Raw genomic sequence first — 23,874 nt, 5'->3', positions numbered from 1 at the left:
ATTCCCTCATCGGACATTATGTGTCCCAAGAATGTCATCGAACTAAGCCAGAACTCACACTTAGAGAATTTGGCATAAAGTTTCTCCTCCATCAGCCTCTGTAGTACAATATTAAAATGTTGTGCATGTTCCTCCCGGCTATGTAAGTACAGCAGGATATCATCAATAAATACTACAACAAATAAATCAAGATACGACTGGAATACACTATTTATCAAGTGCATAAATGCTGCTGGGGTGTTGGTCAGCCCAAAAGACATCACGAGAAATTCATAGTGACCATAACGGGTCTTGAATACCCTATTTAGAATATCTGAATCTCGAATTTTCAACTGGTGATACCCAGATCTCAAATCAATTTTGGAGAACACCCTTGCTCCCTGATGCTGGTCAAATAAATCAACAATACGTGGCAAATGATACTTGTTCTTGATCATAACTTTGTTCAACTGCCTGTAGTCGATGCACATCTGCATAGTACCATCTTTATTTTTCACAAACATAACTGGTACACCCCAAGGCAACACACTAAGACTAATAAACCCCTTATCAAGGAGTTCCTAAAGTTGCTTTTTCAATTCTTTCAATTCAGCTGGTGCCATACGATACGGAGGAATAGAAATGGGCTGAGTTCCTGGCACCAAGTTAATATCGAAATCAATATCCCTGTCGGGTGGCATACCCGACAAGTCTGCAGGAAATACATCCGAAAAGTCTCGCACTACCGGTACAGAATCAAAAGTAGGAGTGTCTGCATCAACATCTCTCACAAAGGCCAAATATGACAAACACCCTTCCCAACCATCCGTTGAGCCTTTAAGTAAGAAATTACCCTGCTGGGAACATAATCTAGAGAACCTCTCCACTCGACCCTTAGCAATCCCGGTATCGCCAACGTCACGGTTTTTGCGTGACAGTCCAGAATAGCATGACATGGAGACAACCAATACATACCCAAGATTACATCGAAATCAACTATACTAAGCAATAAGAGATTAACTCTAGTCTCCAGTCCCCCAATAGTTACCACACACGACCGATACACACAGTCTACAATAATAGTATCGCCCACCGGCGTAGATACAAGAACAGGTGAAACTAAGGACTCAAGGGGCAGATCTAGATAACGAGCAAAATAAGATGATACATACGAATATGTGGAACCAGGATCAAATAATATAGAGTCTTCCCTATGGCATACTGAGACAATACCTGTGATTACTGCATCTGAAGCGACAACATCTGGCCTGATAGGAATAGCATAGAATCGGGCATGACCGCCACCTGATCGGCCTCCCTCTCTTGGGAGACTCTAGCTGACTGAGCCCCACCCCGAGATGGATGAGCGGGTGGTGAGGCAACTGGTGCTGAAGTCGTACTCTGACTCCTCTACTGAGCTGAACCTCTCATAAGGCGGGGGCAGTATCTTTTTATGTGACCCAAATTTTCACACTCAAAACAACCCCTTCTCTGAAAATGTCGGCAAGTACTGAGGTGGACCCCGAGAACCAGAATAACTACCAGAATAACCTGGTATAGATGAACCCTGCATTAATGGTGCACGAGATGAACTCTGAGCCGAAAGTGCACTAAGAGAAGACTGACTCGGTCGAGCACTGTGTGAACCATGGCTAGATGATGTGCCACGATGAGCTGGATGAGCTATCTGAGCGGGCCTATAATGTCGACCCCTACTGTGATAGGACTGTCCCCCAGAAGGAATAGCAATGGAATTCCCGGACCACGAGACATCTTGGCCTCTCTCTCCTCACGCTCCTGAGTATGGACCATTTCTAGTCGTCGAGCACTATCAACTACTTCGTCGAATTTAGCACCTGCTACATTTCTTAGAGTCATAACAAAATGGAACTCATGGTTGAGGCCATTAATGAACCTCCTGGTCTTCTTCCTCTCGATGGGAACCAACCAAACTTCATGACGAGCCAATTCTGAAAAATGCATCTCATATCGGGTCACGGACAGGTCCTCCTGACGTAAATGCTCGAACTGCCAGCACAGTTCCTCTCTGCGGGTCTGTGGCACAAACTTCTCCAGGAATAATACGGAGAACTCATACCATGAAAGTGGTGCTGCACCAACTGGTCTGCTCCTCTCATAAGTCTCCCACCATCTGAAGGCTGCTCCGGTCAGCTAAAAAATAGCAAATGAGACCCCACTGGTCTCCAGAATACCCATTGTACAAAGCATCCGCTGGCATCTGTCCAAGAAATCCTGAGCATCCTCTGACTCAGTTCCACTGAAAGTTGGAGGATGGAGTCTACTAAACCTATTTAATCTCTTCTTCTCCTCGTCATTCATAATAGGACACACCTGGTCCTGAGCAGCTACAACCAGCTGGACTGGTAGTGCCCCCGGTATCTGAAGTCCCTGCACTACCTGCTCTAGAGTATGGGCGACAGGGGTATGAGTACCTCTCCTGGCTTGAGAAGTGGCTGGTGCGGCCTGAGCCTAAACCACCTGAGCAAGGCCAGTGCAAACAGTCAATATCTGGGCTAAAGCCTCCTAAAGGCCTGAAATCATAATAGGCATAGTTGGTGCTTGAGTTGGTCCTGTCGGCTCAACTATATCTAGAAACTACTCCTCAGCTGGAGCAACTAGTGGTTCAACAGGTGCTGCTCTAACTACTGTACGAGCTACACCTCGACCTCTACCATGGCCCCGACCTCTCACGGCCCTAACTAGTGGCACTGGTGGTTAGCCGTCTGATCCGGTAGTACGTGTCCTCATCATCTGTGAGAGAATATAATAACAAAAATTTAGTTTTCGGAATCAACAAATTCGCACGACAAAATACAAGAAAGTGAAATTTTCCTAAGGGTTCGGCAGCCTCTCGAAGATAAGTACAGACGTCTCCGTACCGATCCAAAAGACTCTACTAAACCTGCTCATGACTCATGAGACCTATGTAACCTAGGCTCTGATACCTACTTGACACAACCCAAAATTTGCATGTCGTGATGGCACCTATCTCAATACTAGGCAAGCCGATAACCTCAATAAACCACTATAATCTTTCAAGTTTGAAAACCCGGTGTCACTGAGTACATGAGCATCTAAATAATAACATAGTCTGACTGATAAAAACACTATCTGGAAATATAGAACAGTAAAAATAATTAAAAGGAAAGAGAGTCAAGGTCTGCAGACGCCAGGCAGCTACCTCGATAGTCTTTAATGGATGAAACTCCGAAATCTAGCAACCGCCGTATCCGGAAGTACCTGGATCTGCACACGAAGTGCAGAGTGTAGTATGAGTACAACCAACCCCCTGTACTCAATAAGTAACAAGACTAACCTTTGGACTGAAAGTAGTGACGAGCTCAACAGGTACAGTCCAGTATAGAAATAACAGTACAGAAATGTAGGCATGCTTTCAAGTTCAACAGTTAAACTCAGTACAAGTAAAATAGATCAATTATGAATGATATGAGGAATATGACATCTCTATATCTACATGCCAATGTACATGCTATATGTGATTCACCTCAATGGAAACCCTGTGTACTCACAATCTCAAAATACTCAATCCCTTAGTATTGTATATGGCCAATCCAGCCTAGGGAAGATCCATCCCATATATATATATACATATCAACTGACAGTCAGTCACTCAGTACTGTATAAGGCCAATCCATCCCAGGGGAAGATCCATCCCTAAATATAAATCATTCGGACAAGATCCATATCCAGGGAAGATTCATCCCTCGATATAAATACTTCGGGCAAGATCCATGCCCAGGGAAGATCCATCCATCAATATAAAAATACTTCAGGCAAGATCCATGTCCAGGGAAGATCCATCCCTCAATATAAAATACTTCGGACAAGATCCATGCCCAGGGAAGATCCATCTCTCAATATAAAATCAACTGCGCTCACTGTGGAGGGTGCAGACTCCGGAGGGGCTCCTTCAGCCCAAGAGCTATAATAGCCAGATCCAGGCATAAATAAATAAAATTTGTTGTGGCGTGTAACCCGATCCCATAAATATCACTCAAAACGGGCTCTCAATGACATGAAAATCAACCCGACATGATGATATAATGTATCAATGAATGACAACAGAGACTGAGATATGATATGCAAATGATAGATGTGACTGAGTACAAAATTGTAAATTTAAACAAGTAATCCAATAGCAATAAGACCTTTGTGGGTCCCAAAATATCAACACATAGCCTAAGCATGATCTTTAACATGAGTCTCAGCTCAATTTCCTCTAACACGTAGAGGATATGTCGATAATGACATGATTATTTGACTATGCAACTCCATAGAATCAATTAAGTCACAATTTCTTTGGTGCACTCCCATACGCCCGTCACCTAGCATGTGCGTCACCTCCAAACAATTCATATAACACGAAATTCAGGGAATCATACCCTCAGAACCAAGTTTAGAAGTATCACTTACCTCAAACCGTACAAGTTCTTTATTTCAATATGCCTTTGCCTCGCGAATCAGCCTTTGGACGCCTTGAATCTGGTCACATTTAATTCAATATAGTCAACACAAATTATAGGAATCAATTCCATATGAAAATACTAATTTTTCCTACAAAATTTGAAACTCAACTCAAAAATCGTCCATAGGGCCCACGTCTCAGAACCCGACAAAAGTTACAAAATATGAACGCACATTCAACCACTAGTCCAACCATACCAAATTGCGATATCAACTCGACCTTCAAATCCTCAAATCTTATTTTCAAATCCCTAGGCCCAAATCCTCGAATCTCACCTCAAAAACACGTAATCTAGTCGAAATAATCGATGATAATTTAGTATTATTGACTAATAATGATCACAAGTGACTTACCTCAAGTTTTCCCGTGAATTCTCACCCAAAACTCGCCTCAACCCGTGTTGGAAATGTCCAAAAATGCCAAAACCCCGCAACCCCTCTGATTTTATTCTGTCCAGGGCCTTCCACATCTGCGGCTCACTTGGTCGCATCTGCGATCACGCAGATGCGAGGGCTTCGACGCTTCTGCGGCTAAGGGAGCTTCTGCGGATAGCAGTCCGCTTCTGCAGACTCGCTTCTATGAAGAAGCTGTCCACTTTTGCGATGAGGCTTCCCCTTCCCCTTTTTCCACTTATGCGATGGATGTCGCTTCTGCAAAGAAGTTGTATGCTTATGCGACGAGGGTGCCCCTTCCCCTTTTTCTGCTTTTGTGATAGATGTGTCGCTTTTGCGGACTCGCTTCTGCGAGGTTTCGTCCGCTTCTGCGTACCTCACGCTTCTGCGATTCCAAGTTCACTTCTGCGAGCTCATACCTATGAGAAAATTTCCGCATGTGCGATTGCACGAGAAGGCAAAATTTTCAGATTTCCTCCAAGTCCAAATTTGATCCGTTAACCATCCGAAACTCACCCAAGGCCCCGAGACCTCAATCAATTATACCAACAAGTCCTAAATATCGTACAAACTTAGTCGAGGCCTCAAATCACATCAAACAACGCTAAAAACACGAATCATACCCCAATTCAAGCTTAATGAAGAAATTTCAACTTTTACATTCGATGCTGAAACCTATCAAATCAACTCCGATTGACCTCAAAATTTGCACACAAGTCATAAATTATATAACTGACCTATAAAAATTTTCAAAACTGAATTCCGACTCCGATATCAAAAAAGTCAACTCCCGGTCAAACTTCCAAACTTTCAATTTCCTATTTTCGCTATTTCAAGCCTAATTTAACTACGGACTTTCAAATAATTTTCCGGACACATTTCTAAGTCCAAAATCAGCATACGAAGCTATTGAAATCATCAAAACTCTATTCCAGCGTCATTTATACATAGGTCAACATCCGGTCAACTATTTCAACTTGAGCGTTAAATCTTGGAACTAAGTGTTCCAATTCATTTTGAAACCTCCACAACAAGTCACATAATTATAATTGAACACATGATAAGCAGTAAATGGGGGAACGAGGCTGAAATACTCAAAACAACCGGCTGGGTCGTTACACCATCTGGTAGGACGTGTCTTCCATTGTTGCGTTTTGGATCTTCTTGCCCCCATGGTTAGTGTGGCTTTTGCTGAAGGTTGCGCCTCTCATGCTAGGTTTTGGTTTTCTTTTGTCTGAAACAATTGTCCATTGATCCAGTTCATTTGTTAGTTCTTTCACTTCATTAGAATTCTTAACGGTCTCCTCTTTATTCGAGTACTATGCCTGGGCTTTTTGAGTTGGGCAGGAAGTTTGGTTATGCCCTAATCGTCCACAACTTGTACACAGTATGTTGAATCTTTCATATATAACCAACTGGATGTGTCTACCAATTATTACATGAGTTTTCAGGGGGTTTTCTATGGGTACTAACATACATAATCTAGCGTACTTGCCCTTTAAAGCTGAGGATGTGCTAGCATCAATACGTATTAGACTCCCTAGTTTGTTTCCTATCCGTTGAAGTATGTCATAATCGTAAAATTTTGTGGGTAGTTCAGGAAGTCTTGCCCATATAGCTAAGTATGTTAGTAAGGCTTTGGATGCAACAAACTTTGGTTCCCATCTTCTCACCGTCAGGAATTGGTTTCCTATGAACCATGGTCGTTCATGAAGAGCTTTGTTATAGTTTTTGTAATGACCCAATCGGTCATTTTGACTTTTAGAACCCCGTTCCCTAAAATAAAACTTTTCGTATGTGCTTTTAATTATTTATGACTTGCGAGGATGGTTGGTTCGGGATTTGGAAGTGTTTGGGTTGAAATCGGAACACTTGGATTCCTTAAGTTGGCTTTAAAAAGGCCAAGTTTGACTTCGGTCAGCATTTTGAGAAAACAACCCTGGAATAGAATTTTGACGATTCCAACAGCTCCGTATGGTGATTTTGGACTTAGGAACGTGTTCGAAATTTTATTTGGAAGTCCGTAGTTAAATTAAGCTTGAAATGGCTAAAATAGGAATTTAAGTTTGAAAGTTTGACCGGGGAGTTGACTTTTTAATATCGGAGTCGTAGTCCATTCTGAAAATTTTCATAGCTCCGTTATGTGATTTATGACCTGTGTACAAAATTTGAGGTCAATCGGACTTGATTTGATAGGTTTCAACATCGAATGTAGAAGTTGGAAATTCTAAGTTTTATTAAGCTTGAATTGGAACATGATTCATGATTTTAGCGTCGTTTTATGTGATTTGAGATTTCAAATAAGTTCGTATGATGTTTTAGGACTTGTTGGTATATTTGGTTGAGGTCAAGAGGGCCTCGGGTGAGTTTCGGATGGTTAACGGATCAAAAATTGGACTTAAAAAGCTGCTACAATTTTTCTCTTCTGCTGAATATTCTGGGCTGTGATCGAGCCCAAGATCGAGCCCAGATATCGAGCCCAGGGTCGACGGCCAGGGTCGAAGCCAGGGACGAGGCTCAGGATCGAGCCCGGGTCGACGGCCATGATTGAAGGCTCAGGCTCGATGCCATGATCGAAGGCCCAGGCTTGATGCCAGGATCGAGGCCATGATAGAAGGACCGGGCTAGATTCCATAATCGAGGCCATGATCGAGGTCCAGGCTCGAGCCTGTGATCGAAGCCACAATCGAGGCCTAGGATCGAGGGCCATGATCGAAGCCACGATCAAGGCCAGTTCGAGGCCCAGTTCCGAAGGCTGCCTGGGCAGATTTATAAAAGAGGGCATTCGTCCCATTCACCATTTTTAACAAATTGGAGCTTGAGCAGAGGCGATTTTGGATAGATTTTCAAGGAAAGACATTGGGGTAAGTGATTCTAACCCGGATTTGGTGTATATACACAAATATATCATTATTTTCACCATTTAATTAGTATTTTGAGATTGAAATTTGGAAATTTTTTGAAATCTCATAGAAACGGATTTTTGAGGTTTAGGTATCGATTCGGAGTCGGATTTGAGTGAAACTGGTATGGTTGGACTCGTAATTGAATGGGTTATCGGATTTCGTAACTTTCGCTGGATTCCGAAATATGGGCCCCACAGACGAATTTTTAATTAATTTTGGGATTTTTATTGAAAATGTAGTATTTTCTTATAAAATTGATTCCTATAAATTTTAATTATTGTATTAAATTATTTTGGCTAGATTCGAGTCAGACAGAGTTGGATAATCGAGGAAAGGGACTACAAGTAGATTAAATTGGAGTAAGACGAGGTAATTCTCTTGTCTAATCTTGTGAGGGAGAAATTACCTCATAGGTGATTAAATTAATAATTGTTATTAATTGTGGGGGCTACGTACGCACGAGGTGATGAGAGTCCGTGCGTAACTACTGTTAATGCTAAAGTCCGGGTAGTTTAGGACTCAAAAGCATGAATTACTTGTGTAAATTGTAGTCTTTACTTAATTAAATTATTTGATATATATATATATATATTGTGAATTGTTAGGGAAGATATTAAAGGATGAAAATCTCATATGCTTAAATTTTCTGTTTAAATTAATTAATTGTTAAAAGAAATTATTCATTCCTCCCGAATTTATCTTATTATAAATATACTCTCCTTCCGGAGGTACATAAGAAAATGTCCTCCTTTCTTGTGAAGCGGGCCGAACGCCTCGGCAGGATAGATGCATTTATGGATCGTGTCGCACGTCCCTCGGCAGTGTACACGACACTCTGTATCGGGCCGTACGACCTCGGCAGAAATTGTGCTTAATAATAATAATAATTACACGATACTTGGACAGTTTATTGTAGCTTGTAAAGCTATTTGATAAATTAGAAATTTTATTGAAATTGAATTGCAACTTGTAAAGCTATTTGATAAATTGGAAATTTTATTGAAATTGAAGGATTTAATTAATAGATTGGAAATTGTTGCATTTGAAGGATTTTTATTACTTCTGCTAATTGAATAAAATTATTGTTAACTCTTTGAATCATGCTGATTTGAATAATTATAATTTATTATTGTCGAACCTTAGTGAGTGTCAAAGTCGGTCATCTCGTCTCTACCACTTCGAGATTAGGCTTGATACTTACTGGGTACACGTTGTTTACGTACTCATGCTACACTTGCTGCACTTTTTGTGCAGGATTTGAGACAGATACTAGTGGAGGACCTATCATCGCACATCCTCGTTATCCAGGGGCGTAGTGGTGAGCTGCCTTTCTGAGCCGTCCTGCAGCTACCAGTGCCTCTTCTTGTATTTTTAATTCTGTCTATTTTCATTTCAGACAGTATTTGGAGTTTTGTATAATCTACTAGATGCTCATACACTTGTGACACCAGGTCTTGGCACACACATTGGTAGAATTTGGTGTCTTATTATTTTTCTTGGATTTAAATTTTATCGATATATGTTTAATTTATTAGTTGGCTTGCCTAGCTATAGTGTTGGGCGTCATCACGACCTATAGGTGAAATTGGGTCGTGACAGTTTTCCTTCTTAATGAATTTAATCATGTAATAGTCATATCCCAGGTCTATTAAGGAGAGTGCTTCTATAGGTTTGCATATATCATAAAGTTTTTGTTGTAGAAACTGGAACCCTACTCTTCTTCCAAAGATTTTTATGATTAAAGCATTGGACTAATTTTTATAAACTCTTTCCTTATCTGACGAGGATATGGGAATGAAGACATCCGTGTCAAGAGTATTTTCGGATTCATCTTGTGGGACTAGGTTCTCAAAATTTCCTCGAACCCGTATGTGACTCTCATCTTGCGACTCATTAAGACAAGATTTAAGTTTTTCTAAGAAGGATACCCCTACTTCTTTGGTTTGTGTTGGAGGATTCTGACTTTGGTTCTCTTTAGGGTTCTTCTTTGCTATAGCTTGTTGTTTTTCTCTTTCAATGTTCAGATCCATCGGTGTTAATATGCAAAGGCGTAAAGGGCGAGAGACTTTACAGTAAGGTGTGGAAGATTAGGGTTTCCTATGTTATCCTTAACTATCTTAGAGAGAAGGAGGAGGTTCTCTCTGACCCATTGCAAAAATCTGCTTTATGGATTCAAGAGTTAACTGTTCAAGTAACAACTTGAAAGTAATTAACATATGACCTGCATCACAATACTTTTTAGCCTAAAAATGATCACTTTAGCATTAAATGAAAATTCAACTTTTTATGAGAGTCTTCACATTATTCACAAATATTTATTTTAGTCATCAAATTATATTCATGAACATATATTCTTTCCCTTTTTTTATAAGTGAAAATACAAAGACATGTATCGTATATTGAATTGTTGCTGAAGGATCATGGGTTAATTAGCACACAATCACACACAAGACAATTAGAGAAAATAATATCAACACAAAGATTTAATAAGGTTTGGCTAAGCTGAATTTTCGGGGTAGAAGTAGAGAGAATTTTCTACTATGAATGAGAAGAAAAGTATAATATCATATATAGAATTCCCAACTACAATTACTATGTATAGATCCCAAACAGTCCCAAACCTATAAGAGAAATGTATCCCAATTCGATGTTGATAATAAATTTATTTCTCAATTCTATTAGAACATTGAAATTTCCCAAACCTATAGAGATTATGAGTTTTTTAAAAATACAAAAATTAATTCAAGCCACAAATAACATGAATAAATATAGACAATCCAACACATTATAATTATGAGAAGATGATAAAATTATAGCAATAGTCAGATAGGTATCATCAGAGATATTTCGACCACAAGAATTGAGATATTTCATCATATTTAATTGATTTAATGTTGTGCCTATAACTATTGCAATTGTATCTTAAATTATAATCTTGCTAGCTAACATATAATTTATTAATATTAATTTGAGAAACTATGTCTATTATTGTGAGTAAACCACTACCTTCTTTTTACCGAAATAGTAAAATAACTCGATAAATAATTTCTTGCCGTAGTACTTTATTTTCTTAAATATGTGGGAAGGCAACAACACATCTAAAAGTAATCATAAGTAATCTTGTTTCTGAAGGGCGTACTTGGTATGGCTTCTCAAACATAATATTTTTTCCTATCATCATATAAGAATTTATTATGATACTATGTTTTGTTGGTCGAAATTGATTTTCAGTTGAATAAAAGAGCGTATATCGAAATACATACTTGATACAAATTTTGAAAAAAGAATTTTTTTTCAGATCACCATACTTCGTTTGGTATGACTTCATCTTTCCCTCGAAGAAGCTAAATTCAATTGAATAATCAAAATATTAAGATCACTTTGCTAAGAAAATCATTTCCCGTCGCACTATGTTTGCATAGGATGATAGGGCTCAAAACTTTTCGAAGTTCTTAAGAGTACTACATTAACAATATCGAAACACACGTTTTCATAAGTAAATATTTGTAAGGCTTAATTTGAGCTCTTCCACCAAGAACCACATGTAAGGTTATATTTATGTGTATAATTTAAATCCCATTTGAAAGGAGTAGAAATTAATATTTGTGGTAATTTTCTTCAACAAGATGATATCGTGTTTTGTATGATGAAAACTATTTTTCTTGTTCGGGTGTAATTGCACGATCTCGCTTTCAGTTCGAAAATGTAACAGAGGCGTGCAAAAATATACCCATTTTTTTAAAAAGTTTTAACTTGTACCTATTTTTTAAATAATTTTGGGCCTTTTTCTCCTCCTCCTTCTCCTCCTTCATTTTCTGAATGTTGAAGCTTGAGATATTGTTATGCGTTCTAGCATGATGATTCATATATATCTGCTTGTCCCATTATATTCAGTTTGATCTTATTCGCAATAATTTAACCTCTTAGATATTTTAGCTTTACATGCACATTGGTTTTTGATTCTAATTTATCTGTGGTAACTTATTTTCATGTCGAAAATATTTTTCATTCTTTAATCTTTGAAATGAACAACATCAATCGCTGCTAATCATGATCTATTAAATTCATTGTTGTTTAGAATTTCAGCTCTAATAATGCTGAAGTTTAGCAAATATAAATAAAAATTTCAGCTCCTAGAATGCTGAAGTTCAGCCATTACACAATAAACTCCAGCTCCTAAAATGCTGAAGTTCAGCAATTATAAAACAAACTCCAGCTCCTAGAATACTGAAGTTCAGCAGTTATAAAACAAACTTCAGCTCCTAGAATGCTGAAGTTCAGCAATTACAAAACAAAAACTTCAGCTCTTGGAATGCTGAAGTTCAGCAATTACAAAACAAAAACTTCATCCAAAACATGCTGTAGTTTTATTGAACTGAAGTTTGCCATTGCACTATGAACTGAAGTTTGCGTGATTGCTTTTGCAAGTCAGGCCAAACTTTAGGAAAAAATATCTAAAGTTTTGCTACACTTCAGGCAAAACATTCTCAAGTTCAAACTTCAGACATAAATATTTGTTACTTCAGGCCCGTATGTCTGAAGTTACGCGAAAAGTGGGTACGCTTGCAATTTCTTTTGCAAAGCGGGTATAAGTTAAAAGGTGACTCAAAAATTGGGTATAGATCCAAATGTCCCGCAAAGGTTTCCTCGAGCCGGACGGAGATTAGCCCTCAAATATAAAGATAGAAGGGAGCTTGATTGAAAGACCCAAGTATTTAGAGTTTACCTCGATTTGATATCGCTCTCGCGGCCCGCACCGAAATAGCGATTTACCCCAATATGTTAAGTCAATTGTTGCGCCTTAACGCATTTTAGGAAGAACCACCTAACTTTCAAAGATCTTGAGCGACCAATCTGGCACAACTCAAAAGATAAAAAAAATATTGCTAATCTCTTCATGCTCGTTCCAAGCACGAAATATTTTTTGAAGAAACTAATTTTTACCAAAAGATTAAAAATACTCTCTGATTTGCTAACACCAATATCAAAAATTTAATAATTGATTTTTCAAAAAAAATATTCCACTCTTCAACAAAACCAAAAAATATTTTCAGGAAATTTCTTTATAGAAAATAAATCATTTTTAAAAATTTATTTTCCGAAAAGCATTTTCTTCTACGAACACTAGTGAAAATATTAATGGGTTTGTAAAAATGCTAATGGATTTCAAAAGAAAGAGTATGAATGGGTTAAATCATGATTTTGAGAACTTAAAGCAGGATAGCAATAGATGGTCTAAGTGTAACTTCGTGAAAGTTGTGGGGTGCTACTGCAATTTACACTCTCACGGTACAGTTTGCCTGTTTTAAGCGCAAGTTAGCGTCATGCTAAAGCAACGCTGCACTAGTTACGCAGAGCATAAGTCGGTCACAGCTCCTACTCATATATATTTTACTTCTCCCCGTTCTTTTTTTCACTTTCCCACTCCTCTTCTGCCACAAGAACAATGGCTGACAGCTCAAATACTTCCAGTAGCACCGCCGCAACTACGACGGCTAACCCGCCGGCAATCAGAAGCTGGGCAGACGAAGCCGACGAGATCGATCAAGCCGAGAAGTCCTCAGCCGCTAATGAAAACGATAGCGCCGAGCCCCAAATCGGATCTCTACAAATCGATGAGACCAAAAGAGTCAAAAATTCCACTCTCGATGATCCAGAAGATTCCAGAATAGAAGCCGTACGCTATCCCTCACTCAATTGTAGCTTGCATTAGGTTGATTTGTTATACTAATAACTAAATTAGGGTGTAATTGATGAAATATAGGTTACTTCTGGCGACACTCTGTACAAATCAGCTAAGAGATTTGAGGATTTGAACTTATCTCCGGAGTTATTGAAAGGATTATATGTAGAGATGAAGTTTGAGCGACCTAGTAATATTCAAGAGATTAGTTTGCCTATGATTCTTACGCCGCCCTACAAGAATCTAATTGCTCAGGCTCATAATGGTTCTGGTAAAACTACTTGCTTTGTGCTTGGGATGTTGAGTCGGGTTGACCCTAAGCTTGCTGCCCCTCAAGCTCTCTGTATCTGCCCAACCAGAGAATTAGCAATTCAGGTTTGATATAAGTGCTACTCTTTGTCCTTTTTTGTTTGGATATAAGTTGTATTGCTGAAAATACCATTCGAAAACTTATATGCACACTAATGAATTTTGACAGTACCAAAACAAAAAGTTATATGCAATGACAATGAAATAAATATTTTAGAGCATCATCTAATTTAACTTGCAGAATATGGAGGTTCTGTTGAAGATGGGGAAGTTCACTGGTATAACATCAGAGTTAGCTATCCCAGCAGATGCAGCCAATTACATACCAGTTTCAAAGCGGCCCCCGGTTTCAGCACAAGTAGTAATTGGCACACCCGGAACTATAAATAAGTGGGTGACAGCAAGGAAACTGGGCATGAGTTGCATGAAAATTCTTGTATTTGATGAAGCGGACCACATGTTGGCTGAGGTAACTGATTTTCCATCTGCATTGTTCCTTTGATCCCCCCTGTTATATTGATGTTAATGGTTATACATGTATTTTCTTAAAATCAGTTTTCTTTTTTTGCGTTTGTTGGTGTAAACATTTTTGATTTAGCGTTTGGTTTCTTAGATGGAAGGTAGTGTTGAGCTTAATGAGCTAATTTTCTGAATGTTAAATTGTCAATTGTCATGTTTTAGGGACTTTGCTCTAAATGTTAACAATTTGTGCTTTGACCTGTTATCAATGACTTCCTCTTTTGTTCCTGGTGATGTGTGTGTGAGCACATTCTTTTTATGTTTTGTGATTGATCCTCCAGTATTTTTGTATTCAAGGTTACCAGCACCTGTTGCTAGGAGGAAAGAATATTGTTAGCTTTGCAGACAAGTTCTTAGAAATTTAAACATTTTTTCAATGACATGCCTTACCTCTGAAGAAGGAATTGACATACTAGAAGTAATCTCGAATGTAGTATGTAAATTCTGCATTTCCTGGATACAATTATTTGTTTCATATGCTAGCTGGAATATTCACATAAACATGAGGCTATCTTTCATGACATGTCAAGTGTGCTATAAAAGATAAGGCTCCATGTCATTAGCTTTTTGCTTTTTGCCCCACAATGCAGGATTCTCATTGAGTAACCGGCGTAGTATTAATAGAAACTGTAAAATGGTTTAAAGTTGGGAGGCAATACATAATTCATCTATCTCAGGGTTGATGTAAATTACTACATAGTTGGCAGACAAGTTGTTTGCTGGTCCAATACTAACTATGAATTTGGAGTTGAGTGCTTACTGAAAAACGAAATGTATGACTGCGGACGATGAAAGCATTCCAGTACAATTAAGACATTGTCTGAATTTCATGCTCGGTATCTGATTGCTTATTAGTGTTCTTTGTGCACAGACTGGTTTTCAGGATGATTCCATAAGAATAATGAAGGCAATTGTCAAAGCCAGTGCTGACAGCCAGGTTGGTTAAAGTTTGGCCTTTGTGTTTTCCGTATTTTCAGTTAAAGTTACCTGATGATGGAATTCTCTTTGGGGAGTTTATTGCTGCTATTAATTATAGCTTAGTTTGTAAAAGAGTCTGAAAATATTAGAGATCACATGCAGAGATGATGCTGTCAATTGTTGAGCCTTAGAGTGGCGCATTGCATTTTTACCTATTACAGAAAGAAGTGGTTGCTTGTGTTGTTAATACTAAGAAGCTTGCTAACTCTATGTTGCACGGACTCTCCAAAATGCTGCCGCACCCGTGTCGGATCCTCCAAAAATACACTACTTTTGGAGGACCCGACACGCACCCGGCGACATTTTCGGAGTGTCCGAGCAACATAGTGCTGACTCTATAATTTTACCAAGTATTGAACTATAATTCCAATGTTTTCGTGCCATGTCTTTGCACAAGGATGACTCACATTTTTAAGATGATTACACTCCCTGGAAGACTTGATACCTCCTCCCCCAAATAAATAATGATGTGCTATGGTGCTAGAAATGAGAACTTAGTTTATTGGGAGCTAGGTTAAATGTTGTTCTGTGGTGGTAGAAGTAAGATAGTATTAGTTCCTGGACTGGACCACAGAGCTAAGGTGTGTCGCTTATTTAAGCTAGGCATGCATAAGTTAAAAATTATCTTTGTGACCAACTGACCATGCATCCTCAAAGGAAAAGAGAAAATTTTGCATACATACGCGAATTTAGCATGTCAGAATCACAAATCAAGGTGACACTTAATTTCTTTTAAATGACATTGGTGTTCTCCTAATTCACTAGGATACCTGCTACCTCCCCCAACAGAGGTACCAGGTAAATCTTTCTACCAAAGGCTTAGACATATGGGAAGAGACCGCCTTGTTTTTCCTGGCCTGCTAGGGTTTAAACCCAGGTCTCCCATGGTCTATTCCAGCTGTAGTGAGTGCTAGGTGGCACCGTTGGGTGCATCAAATTGACATTATGTTGACATAACTAATTCAAATACTTCAAATACTTTTTGAGGAATTCGATGACTACATGAGATTTAGAATCAGCCGGTCATGTTTGTTGCTCACAAGTAATGGAAAGCAAACATTATTTGTGTCGTGTTATAGGTGGAATTTTCAGTTTGTCTTACCTTTCATTACATCCCCTGAAACTAGAGCAAGCGGCTGTAGAGATTTGGAGAATAGTGGCTGCTGCATGTTTCCTCTATGTTTAGGGCTAGGGATTGGGATACCATACTACTACCAATGTTTGAATGGCTCAATTTAAAGTGTACTTTGTGGAGCTGGTTAACACCTGAGTTTATTTTAGGCAAGAAGGGGATGGGACGTGGAGGGCGGCGGATGGGTCTGTGCTAATTTTTTGTTTATAATATGTTCTTGCTGCTAAGCATCCGTCGTTGGGGCTATTCATTAGGAAAAAAACTGATGTTCAACTTTTCTTTTTCATCATCTCAATTTCTAGGTGCTTCTGTTTTCTGCAACTTTTGGGGAAAATGTAAAAGCCTTTGTGACAAAAATTGTTAGAGATCTTTTCGTGAAAGATTACAACCAGATGTTTGTGAAGAAAGAAGAACTTTCGCTGGATTCAGTGAAGCAGTATAAAGTGCAGTGTCCGGATGAACTTTCAAAAGTCATGGTGATTAAAGACAAAATACTTGAACTAGGACAGAAGGTGGGGCAGACAATTATATTTGTTCGTACAAAAAACGGTGCGAGTATGTTGCATAAATCATTGGTTGACTATGGATATGAAGTGACAACAATTCAAGGTGCTCTGAAGCAAGAAGATAGAGACAAAATAATCAAGGAGTTCAAAGAAGGATTGACACAAGTTCTTATATCAACTGATCTTCTTGCTCGTGGATTTGACCAATCTCAGGTAAGTTTACATTCGAGTCTTTCCAGTTGCCAGCCAGATATAAAATAAAAGTAAGGTTCTTTTGGATGTGTAACTTGTTTCATAGGCATGGTATCTGATTTTTGTAAATGGTTTCTTGATTTCTGTTTTGATGGTCAACATTTAGAAGCCCTAAAAGCCACTACAATCTGTTCGCAGGTTAATTTGGTGGTTAATTATGATCTCCCGGTGAGACATGAGAGTCCATCAGAGCCAGATCATGAGGTATACTTGCATCGGATTGGTAGAGCTGGGCGTTTTGGCCGCAAAGGTAATATGTTTCCACTTTTTTATGCATGCTTCCCTGCTGTTGTCTGTATCTATGCTTATTTATCACATGTATTATTTATAGATATTATGTTATATTATGATATTACAAATTATTATTACAGTGTCTGTGGTGCATTTCTCAAGAGCATGGAAGAAATTAAGGAAATAGACTTGAATATAATAACGAATCAATAATTACCAAGGGACATATGTTTAGCCTGAAATACTGAGATGTTCGGTCTTGAAAAAGTGATTTTAGTCTTAAGCGTTAATTGAGAGGTTGTAATTGTTATAGGAGTTCACCAGGATGAGATCCCCTTGGGAACACAGAGATATGTAGGGAAGAAGCACTTCAATATATGTATATGAAAATTTCTGGACTGCTTTTGTTATTATAGAAATTCTCAAGCTTTCCAATTTAAAAAGAATCATTTAATATGTACTCGCTAAGAAAATCCATGGTGACATGAAAACAAGTATTTATTCCCTTACTATTTATTCTTCTTTTTTGATTTTTTTGTTTGAGAGAAAGTATTTTTTGCTAATAGTTGTAGAATTTACTGTTTAAAATATTAGTATTTATCAGTAGTATCGTAGAGATAAGATAGACAATCAGTGACGCCGTTCCAAGCACAGAGAAAAGATGGTAACTGACAAGAACTTAGTGACAAGGAAAAGAAATGCTGGATTGCACATGTATAAATTAGTGCAAGAGTAAGGCGTTTGCCCTGTGACACAGGAGCAGCATTGGTTCCCTGTAATTGAAGATTATTGGCTACCCGTGAAAGAACCTTTTTAACCCGATGAACTGCAATAGATCTACATTTGCAATAAATGCTTTCTCCCACCAATGGTTATGGTGTCTCCTGGAAGCGAAGGACTAAGCTTTAGGATCTGAAAGGGAGGTTCAATAACTTCTTTAAATACAGAGATCACTTGACAAGATAACATCTAGTAGTTTTCTTGTTCCATTAGAATATGAGGAACCAAATGGATGATGCAATGTGCAAACCCTTTTGCTAAGTGCTCATTCTTAAACGGATGACTTAATGTGTATTTGTTGCCTGTTGGAAAATAAATCAAGAGAGAACAGATAAGATGGTGGCTTGGAAAAATAACCTGTAGATTTGTGTTAATTCGTCTGATGATAGAATATGACTGAAATGAGCCTATATAATTGTCTAAGTTGCTCGGACTCGGGTGCGGGTGTCCGATACGGGTGCGGATCTAGAGGTCAGATCCTTCATGATCTAAATTTAAAGATTCGGGGGTATGGATCCAGGTACGGATACGGGTGCGGGGATTCGGCTAAAAATAATTCAATTATTTAAAAATAGAGTTATAAAAATATGTCTAAATTATGAGACACTATGTGGAGAACTTACAAGGTATTCCGAGAAGGAGAAAATATTGAACAAGAGTAGAATTTTAGAAGGAGATAAAAGGAAAAGTAGTGACATAGAAATTTATATATACAAGGTATTTCATTTTCTTCCATATCACCCTAGCTTTTGATTTGTTTTAAAAAATCATTGTATCTGTCCCAAATTTCTCCGTTGATTTTGGTCAAAGTATCCAAAATTGGTTGACCAGATCCGACACGGATCCCACACCCATACCCACACCCACGTCGTGTCGACACGGGTGCGGCACTGAAAGTGAAGAGTCCGAGCAACTTAGATAATTGTTACCTAGTTATGGAACGTGCTTAATATGAGTTTCCTTTTGTGTTGAGCAGGTGCCATATTCAACTTGCTATGCAATGACCGGGACAGCATGCTAATGTCAAAGATTGAGAATCATTTCAACAGTCAAGTGACGGAGGCATGTATCTACTGTTTGCATTACTGCATCTTGGGCTTTGCTTTATTTCCGACATTTAGGATCTTACCTGCTATTGTTCTAGGGTTAGGTCATACCTGCTTATGTTCATGGTCTTCTAAACTAATGCTGGAATAGTAACATGATTAACCAATAGACAGGGTTGGTGAATTTTTTGCCTGAAACTAGTTTAAAGTATATTACCCCAGTTAATTCAAGAGATTGAAACCTGTTGCTTTAGAATCTCTCCACTTTATGTGTGGGGGTGGCTTTTGTTTTTTTTTTTTGGGGGGGGGGGGGATGCAAATTTTATTGAGTAAAACTACTACTGTTATTCCAGTTTGATACAATTCCAAGTAAAATGTTTATGCAGATGCAATTCGAGATAAAAGTAAGACAAATAAACCATTTACCTTATGGTCGAATGTTTTCTTATATACATTGTCGTGATCTGCATATATTTTAAAAAAGACAGCATATTGTGCTAAGAGAACCAGAGTTACAAGACCCAAAAAAGAACAAATAAAAACATGATCCCAAGATGTCAACTACAGAATCTACATTTTCTGTTAACCAAAAATGAAACAAAAATATACAATTCATGATGATCTTGTGATCAGAATTTGCTAGTCCTTCAAAACCTCTTAAGTTCCTTTCCTTCCAAATTGTCCAACAAATACATGCAGAGACCATGTTCCACCAAGACTTCTTCCTTAATAGGTTAGCTGGATTATTCCAGCATGCTATCATTTCCGCGGTTGTCCTGGGCATTGTCCAATTTAGACCTTTCAAACTCATAAACAGCTGCCACAACCTGCTGGCTACTCTGCAGTGTTGAAACAAGTGACTCTTGTTTTCAACTCCCTTTCACGCATAAAACATCTTAACTGTCATGTGTAAGACAGCCTCCTTGACCACTATCCAGCAGAAACATGCCACTTTGAAAGGGATGTTCACCTTCCAGATGTGCTTCCAGTGCCAAGGCCCAACGTGCTATATAATCATATCTGTTCAGCACCCCATAGACTGATTCAAAGAGAACTCCTCTGCTATTCCTTTTCCATATTAGACTGTCCTCCCCTTCTTCTTCTTCTTCTTCTTCTTCTTCTTCTTCTCTCTTTTTTTTTTACTCCTTTTTATCTTCTTCCCTTTAGGGAGGGGATAAGGGGGCGGTCCTGCTCTACTGTACCTTTGAAAGCCTCCAACAGTTTTAGAAGTTCAGTCACGCTAGCAACCTCCCAATCGTAGAAGTTTTCTGAAGGTAAAATTTCACCCTGGCTCTAAGTCTCTGCCACTGTTGCTTGAGGAGGTTGCACTAATTTGAATAGATCTGGAAATATTTCTTTGAGAGGACCATTTCCAATCCAGTCATCATTCCAAAAACAGCCTCGACTCCATTACCAACTTTTATGCGGACATTGCAGATCAAACCAGGTCATAAGGATCTAATAGATTTCCTGGCACCTACCCCATAAGTAGTAGAAATTTCTCTTGTGCACCAGCATCCCTCTACCCCATATTTCTCCTTGATTACTTGTCTCCAAAGAGCCCGTGTCACCGGTGGGAATATCCATAGTCATTTCATTACTAAGCTTTTGTTGTGTTGTCTCAGATTCCTGATTCCAAGACCTCCTTCCTTCTTGCTTTTTGCCAAAGTCTTCCATTCGACTAAATGAAAGCACCTCTTCCCCGTGTTTCCTTGCCAGATAAAATTTTTCCTCAAGGTATCAAGTTAGGCAGCATAGGTTTTGGTTCCATGAATTTTGATTTTAGGATCATTCAATCACATAGCTGGATTGCATCTTTGTAGCAAGTTAACAACCATGACTTGGATGACCCATTGTGTCGTAACAACTTTCATATGGCGAGTTTGGACTTAAAATGCTACGTGACCCTTGAGAAAAAATGTACGTTGCTTATGAGATATTGAGATATGGTAGACCTTCAGAGATAAACTTTTGGGTTGGGAATCGGTGCATAACAGCATGAATTATTTTGCAGTTTTGGTTCAATTTGGTATAATTCCGCATGTGAGTGGCCATGGAAACAATAGACTCAAGGTTGTTTCATGTTCATTATGCAGATTGCCTCATGGAGGAGCGATGAAGATTTTGAGAATGCTCTGAAGAAAGCTGGCTTGCTCTAAGCCGAGTAGAATCTGCTGTCTTTATTGGTTAGCAGATATCAGGAGGTGGATGCGCTCTGTAGATCACATTTATTGAGATGTTGCTTCTTTTTGACAGTATCTGTATTTCACTGTTTTCAGTTATTTGGTCTTGTCAGCATGTTTTTCGTCTTGTCTGTAAATTTGTTGTAATCATTTTCTCCTTAAACGACTTTGAGTAAAACAGACTGGTAATGCTGGAAATGGCTTTTTTACTGTTGCCACAGCAGAGGCCTAGAGTGATGCTGAAAAGGAGAGGTTATTCGTATGAGGACCGTTGAAAGCACTATCCCCAGCTTGGGATTTCTATTGTTCTTCTTTCTCTCTCTCAGGCTTGCTGTTATACTCTCTTACGATATTGGATACTCTATCCATCAAGTTTTCTGTTATTCTCTTTTCTCAAATCTGGCTGGGAAATTTATATTTGCTGATTGCTTTCGTCTATAACCTTCGGATTCACCTTAATTGGTTGAAAGATGACCATTCGCGGCTTGCAGCACTCATCAAACACAAGATGCGTATGTTACGCGTCTGCTAGTCGGAATGAGTCGTAAGCAAAAGCTAACTCCTAGACTATAAGTTCTTGAAAGATATGCAGTCTAATATTAAAGTAAAGCAAATGAAATAGATAATAGCTGAATGGACGATTTTACCGTTGATAAGAAGTTACTCTAACTTCCCAACAAGGAACTGAAATTACTTCCCTTTGCACCTAGCACGCTTGGGTGGTAACAGACATAGAAAATTATAATCCCCTCCCTCTGGGGGGTTGGGGGATTGGAAGGGGGGGGGGGGAGGGTTGGTTAGTATAGCGTGCAAGTTACAAACTAAGTCAAGTTTAAGTGGGATATGTACCTTTAATCCTATAGCAAGAACTAAGAATGGTAGGAGCAGGAAAGTAAAGAGAGTCCGAAAAGGGATTTTAAGTAGGTCACCAACTTAGAGTTTGACACTGTTAAATCTAAACATAAGTTCCTTTGAGCCAAATATAAGCTACAATTTGAGATGCAGATGTCTAACCATGAATAGTTTATGCAACAACAACATAACCTGTGAAATTTTACAAGTGGGATCTGGGGAGGTTAGTGTGTACGTAGACCTTATCCCTACCTTGTAAAAGTATAGAAACTATTTTCAATAGACCCTCGACTCAAGGAAAGCATAATCCCAGCACGCATGAAAAGAACATAGGATAGTGGAGAAGCGATGGAAAAAGAAGCAGTAATAACAATAAGAAAAATAAGATAACCAAAACAAAGAATAGCGGGTAATAATAAAAAATAAAAAATAAAAAATACAGAAGTAATACTAATACTACTGGTATAGAACAAAAAAATATATGACTACCTATTAACCTACTATCTTAATTTATGCCTCTATATAATTATCTACGTATACAAACATACAGCCACAGTACATCAGCATCAACCGACCAACTAGTAAAAAAACATCCAAATATGACAAATTAAGAGTCGATAGCACCAACTGAAATTCTTGTTACATCACATAATATTCTAATTAATTTCTACGGAATCCATAACTCTTACAACAAACTCGGCCTTTTTATTCTCATGCAGACATCAGTCCTCCACTATAGTCGCACCCTTATTCTTTTCTCTCTATTTTATCGTCCATTTAACTTCACACTTGTTGCAAATCTCACCACACATTTGGATCCTTCACATCTTCTATGTACCTACTGAAACGTCATTCCAAGAATATATAATTAAAAGTATCCCCATTTTATTGGAAATATTTTACAACTAGCCCCACCTAAAAATTACCTAAAATTGTGGCTAGAATTAATTGGTGAGGTAATATATTAGCACGACTGCAGTTCTGGAACTATCTATTTATTTTAATAACTAATAGTCCAAAAATCAATGAAAATCATTTTCTTCGAACAACCATATCTCGATTGTACGTTACAAATATAACGGTGCATTTTTATATTTGAAAATTAACATTTAAATTTCTCATTTTATCCTTCGTGATATATTCTTATAGACATAAAAATATCATCACATATTCGACATCACAAATTCCCAAAAAAAAAAAATTCTTCCTTGTCAAACGCAGCAATATTTAATACTATATATAAATTAAAAATTAAGTAAAACATAAATAATTTTGCTGTTATCTTATCCTTCCACATATTTTTTTTCTTTGTATGTGACAAAATTCTTAAACGAGGGGACAAAATAAAAAAAGATAAACTTAATTATTATTTTTTCGTTAATTATATAAATGGCTAGAAGAAAGGGATACTTCAACAAACATACTATAAACTACTATAAACTAGTTCAAGTTTCATTCTAATGCAGACCTTCACACCATCTTCTTAAAGGCAAAACCCTCACAAAATCACAACCAAATAGTCTTTTTTTCATTTGGGCAAATTAATATGGAAAACATAAGAGATATTAATCCTCCAGTTTCAACTTCAAGATCTTTTTTTGCCCCTTTACTTGTTTCGA

At 38.2% G+C, this 23,874-nt stretch overlaps 1 protein-coding gene across 1 annotated transcript; it reads left to right on the top strand.

Moving 5' to 3' along the window:
- Positions 1-13,122: 13,122 nt before the first annotated feature.
- On the top strand, positions 13,123-21,786 carry LOC107825795 (DEAD-box ATP-dependent RNA helicase 38). The gene is made up of 8 exons (XM_016652710.2): positions 13,123-13,461; positions 13,549-13,842; positions 14,018-14,245; positions 15,167-15,232; positions 16,708-17,124; positions 17,302-17,413; positions 19,151-19,236; positions 21,317-21,786. The coding sequence occupies exons 1-8, from the start codon at positions 13,231-13,233 to the stop codon at positions 21,377-21,379; spliced, it is 1,497 nt and encodes a 498-aa protein (XP_016508196.1). The 5' UTR covers positions 13,123-13,230; the 3' UTR covers positions 21,380-21,786.
- The last annotated feature ends 2,088 nt before the right edge of the window (positions 21,787-23,874 follow it).

The sequence above is a fragment of the Nicotiana tabacum genome, chromosome 24 (genome assembly GCF_000715075.1).
Source record: "Nicotiana tabacum cultivar K326 chromosome 24, ASM71507v2, whole genome shotgun sequence".
In the NCBI taxonomy this organism is placed as follows: domain Eukaryota; kingdom Viridiplantae; phylum Streptophyta; class Magnoliopsida; order Solanales; family Solanaceae; genus Nicotiana; species Nicotiana tabacum.
This window is presented reverse-complemented; position numbering and strand designations above follow the sequence as displayed.

Coding starts and splice junctions, on each gene's coding strand:
- LOC107825795 (XM_016652710.2), top strand. CDS start 13,231: ATGGCTGACAGCTCAAATACTTCCAGTAGCACCGCCGCAACTACGACG. Junction 13,843..14,017: donor CCAGAGAATTAGCAATTCAG/GTTTGATATAAG, acceptor TTTAACTTGCAG/AATATGGAGGTTCTGTTGAA. Junction 14,246..15,166: donor CGGACCACATGTTGGCTGAG/GTAACTGATTTT, acceptor CTTTGTGCACAG/ACTGGTTTTCAGGATGATTC.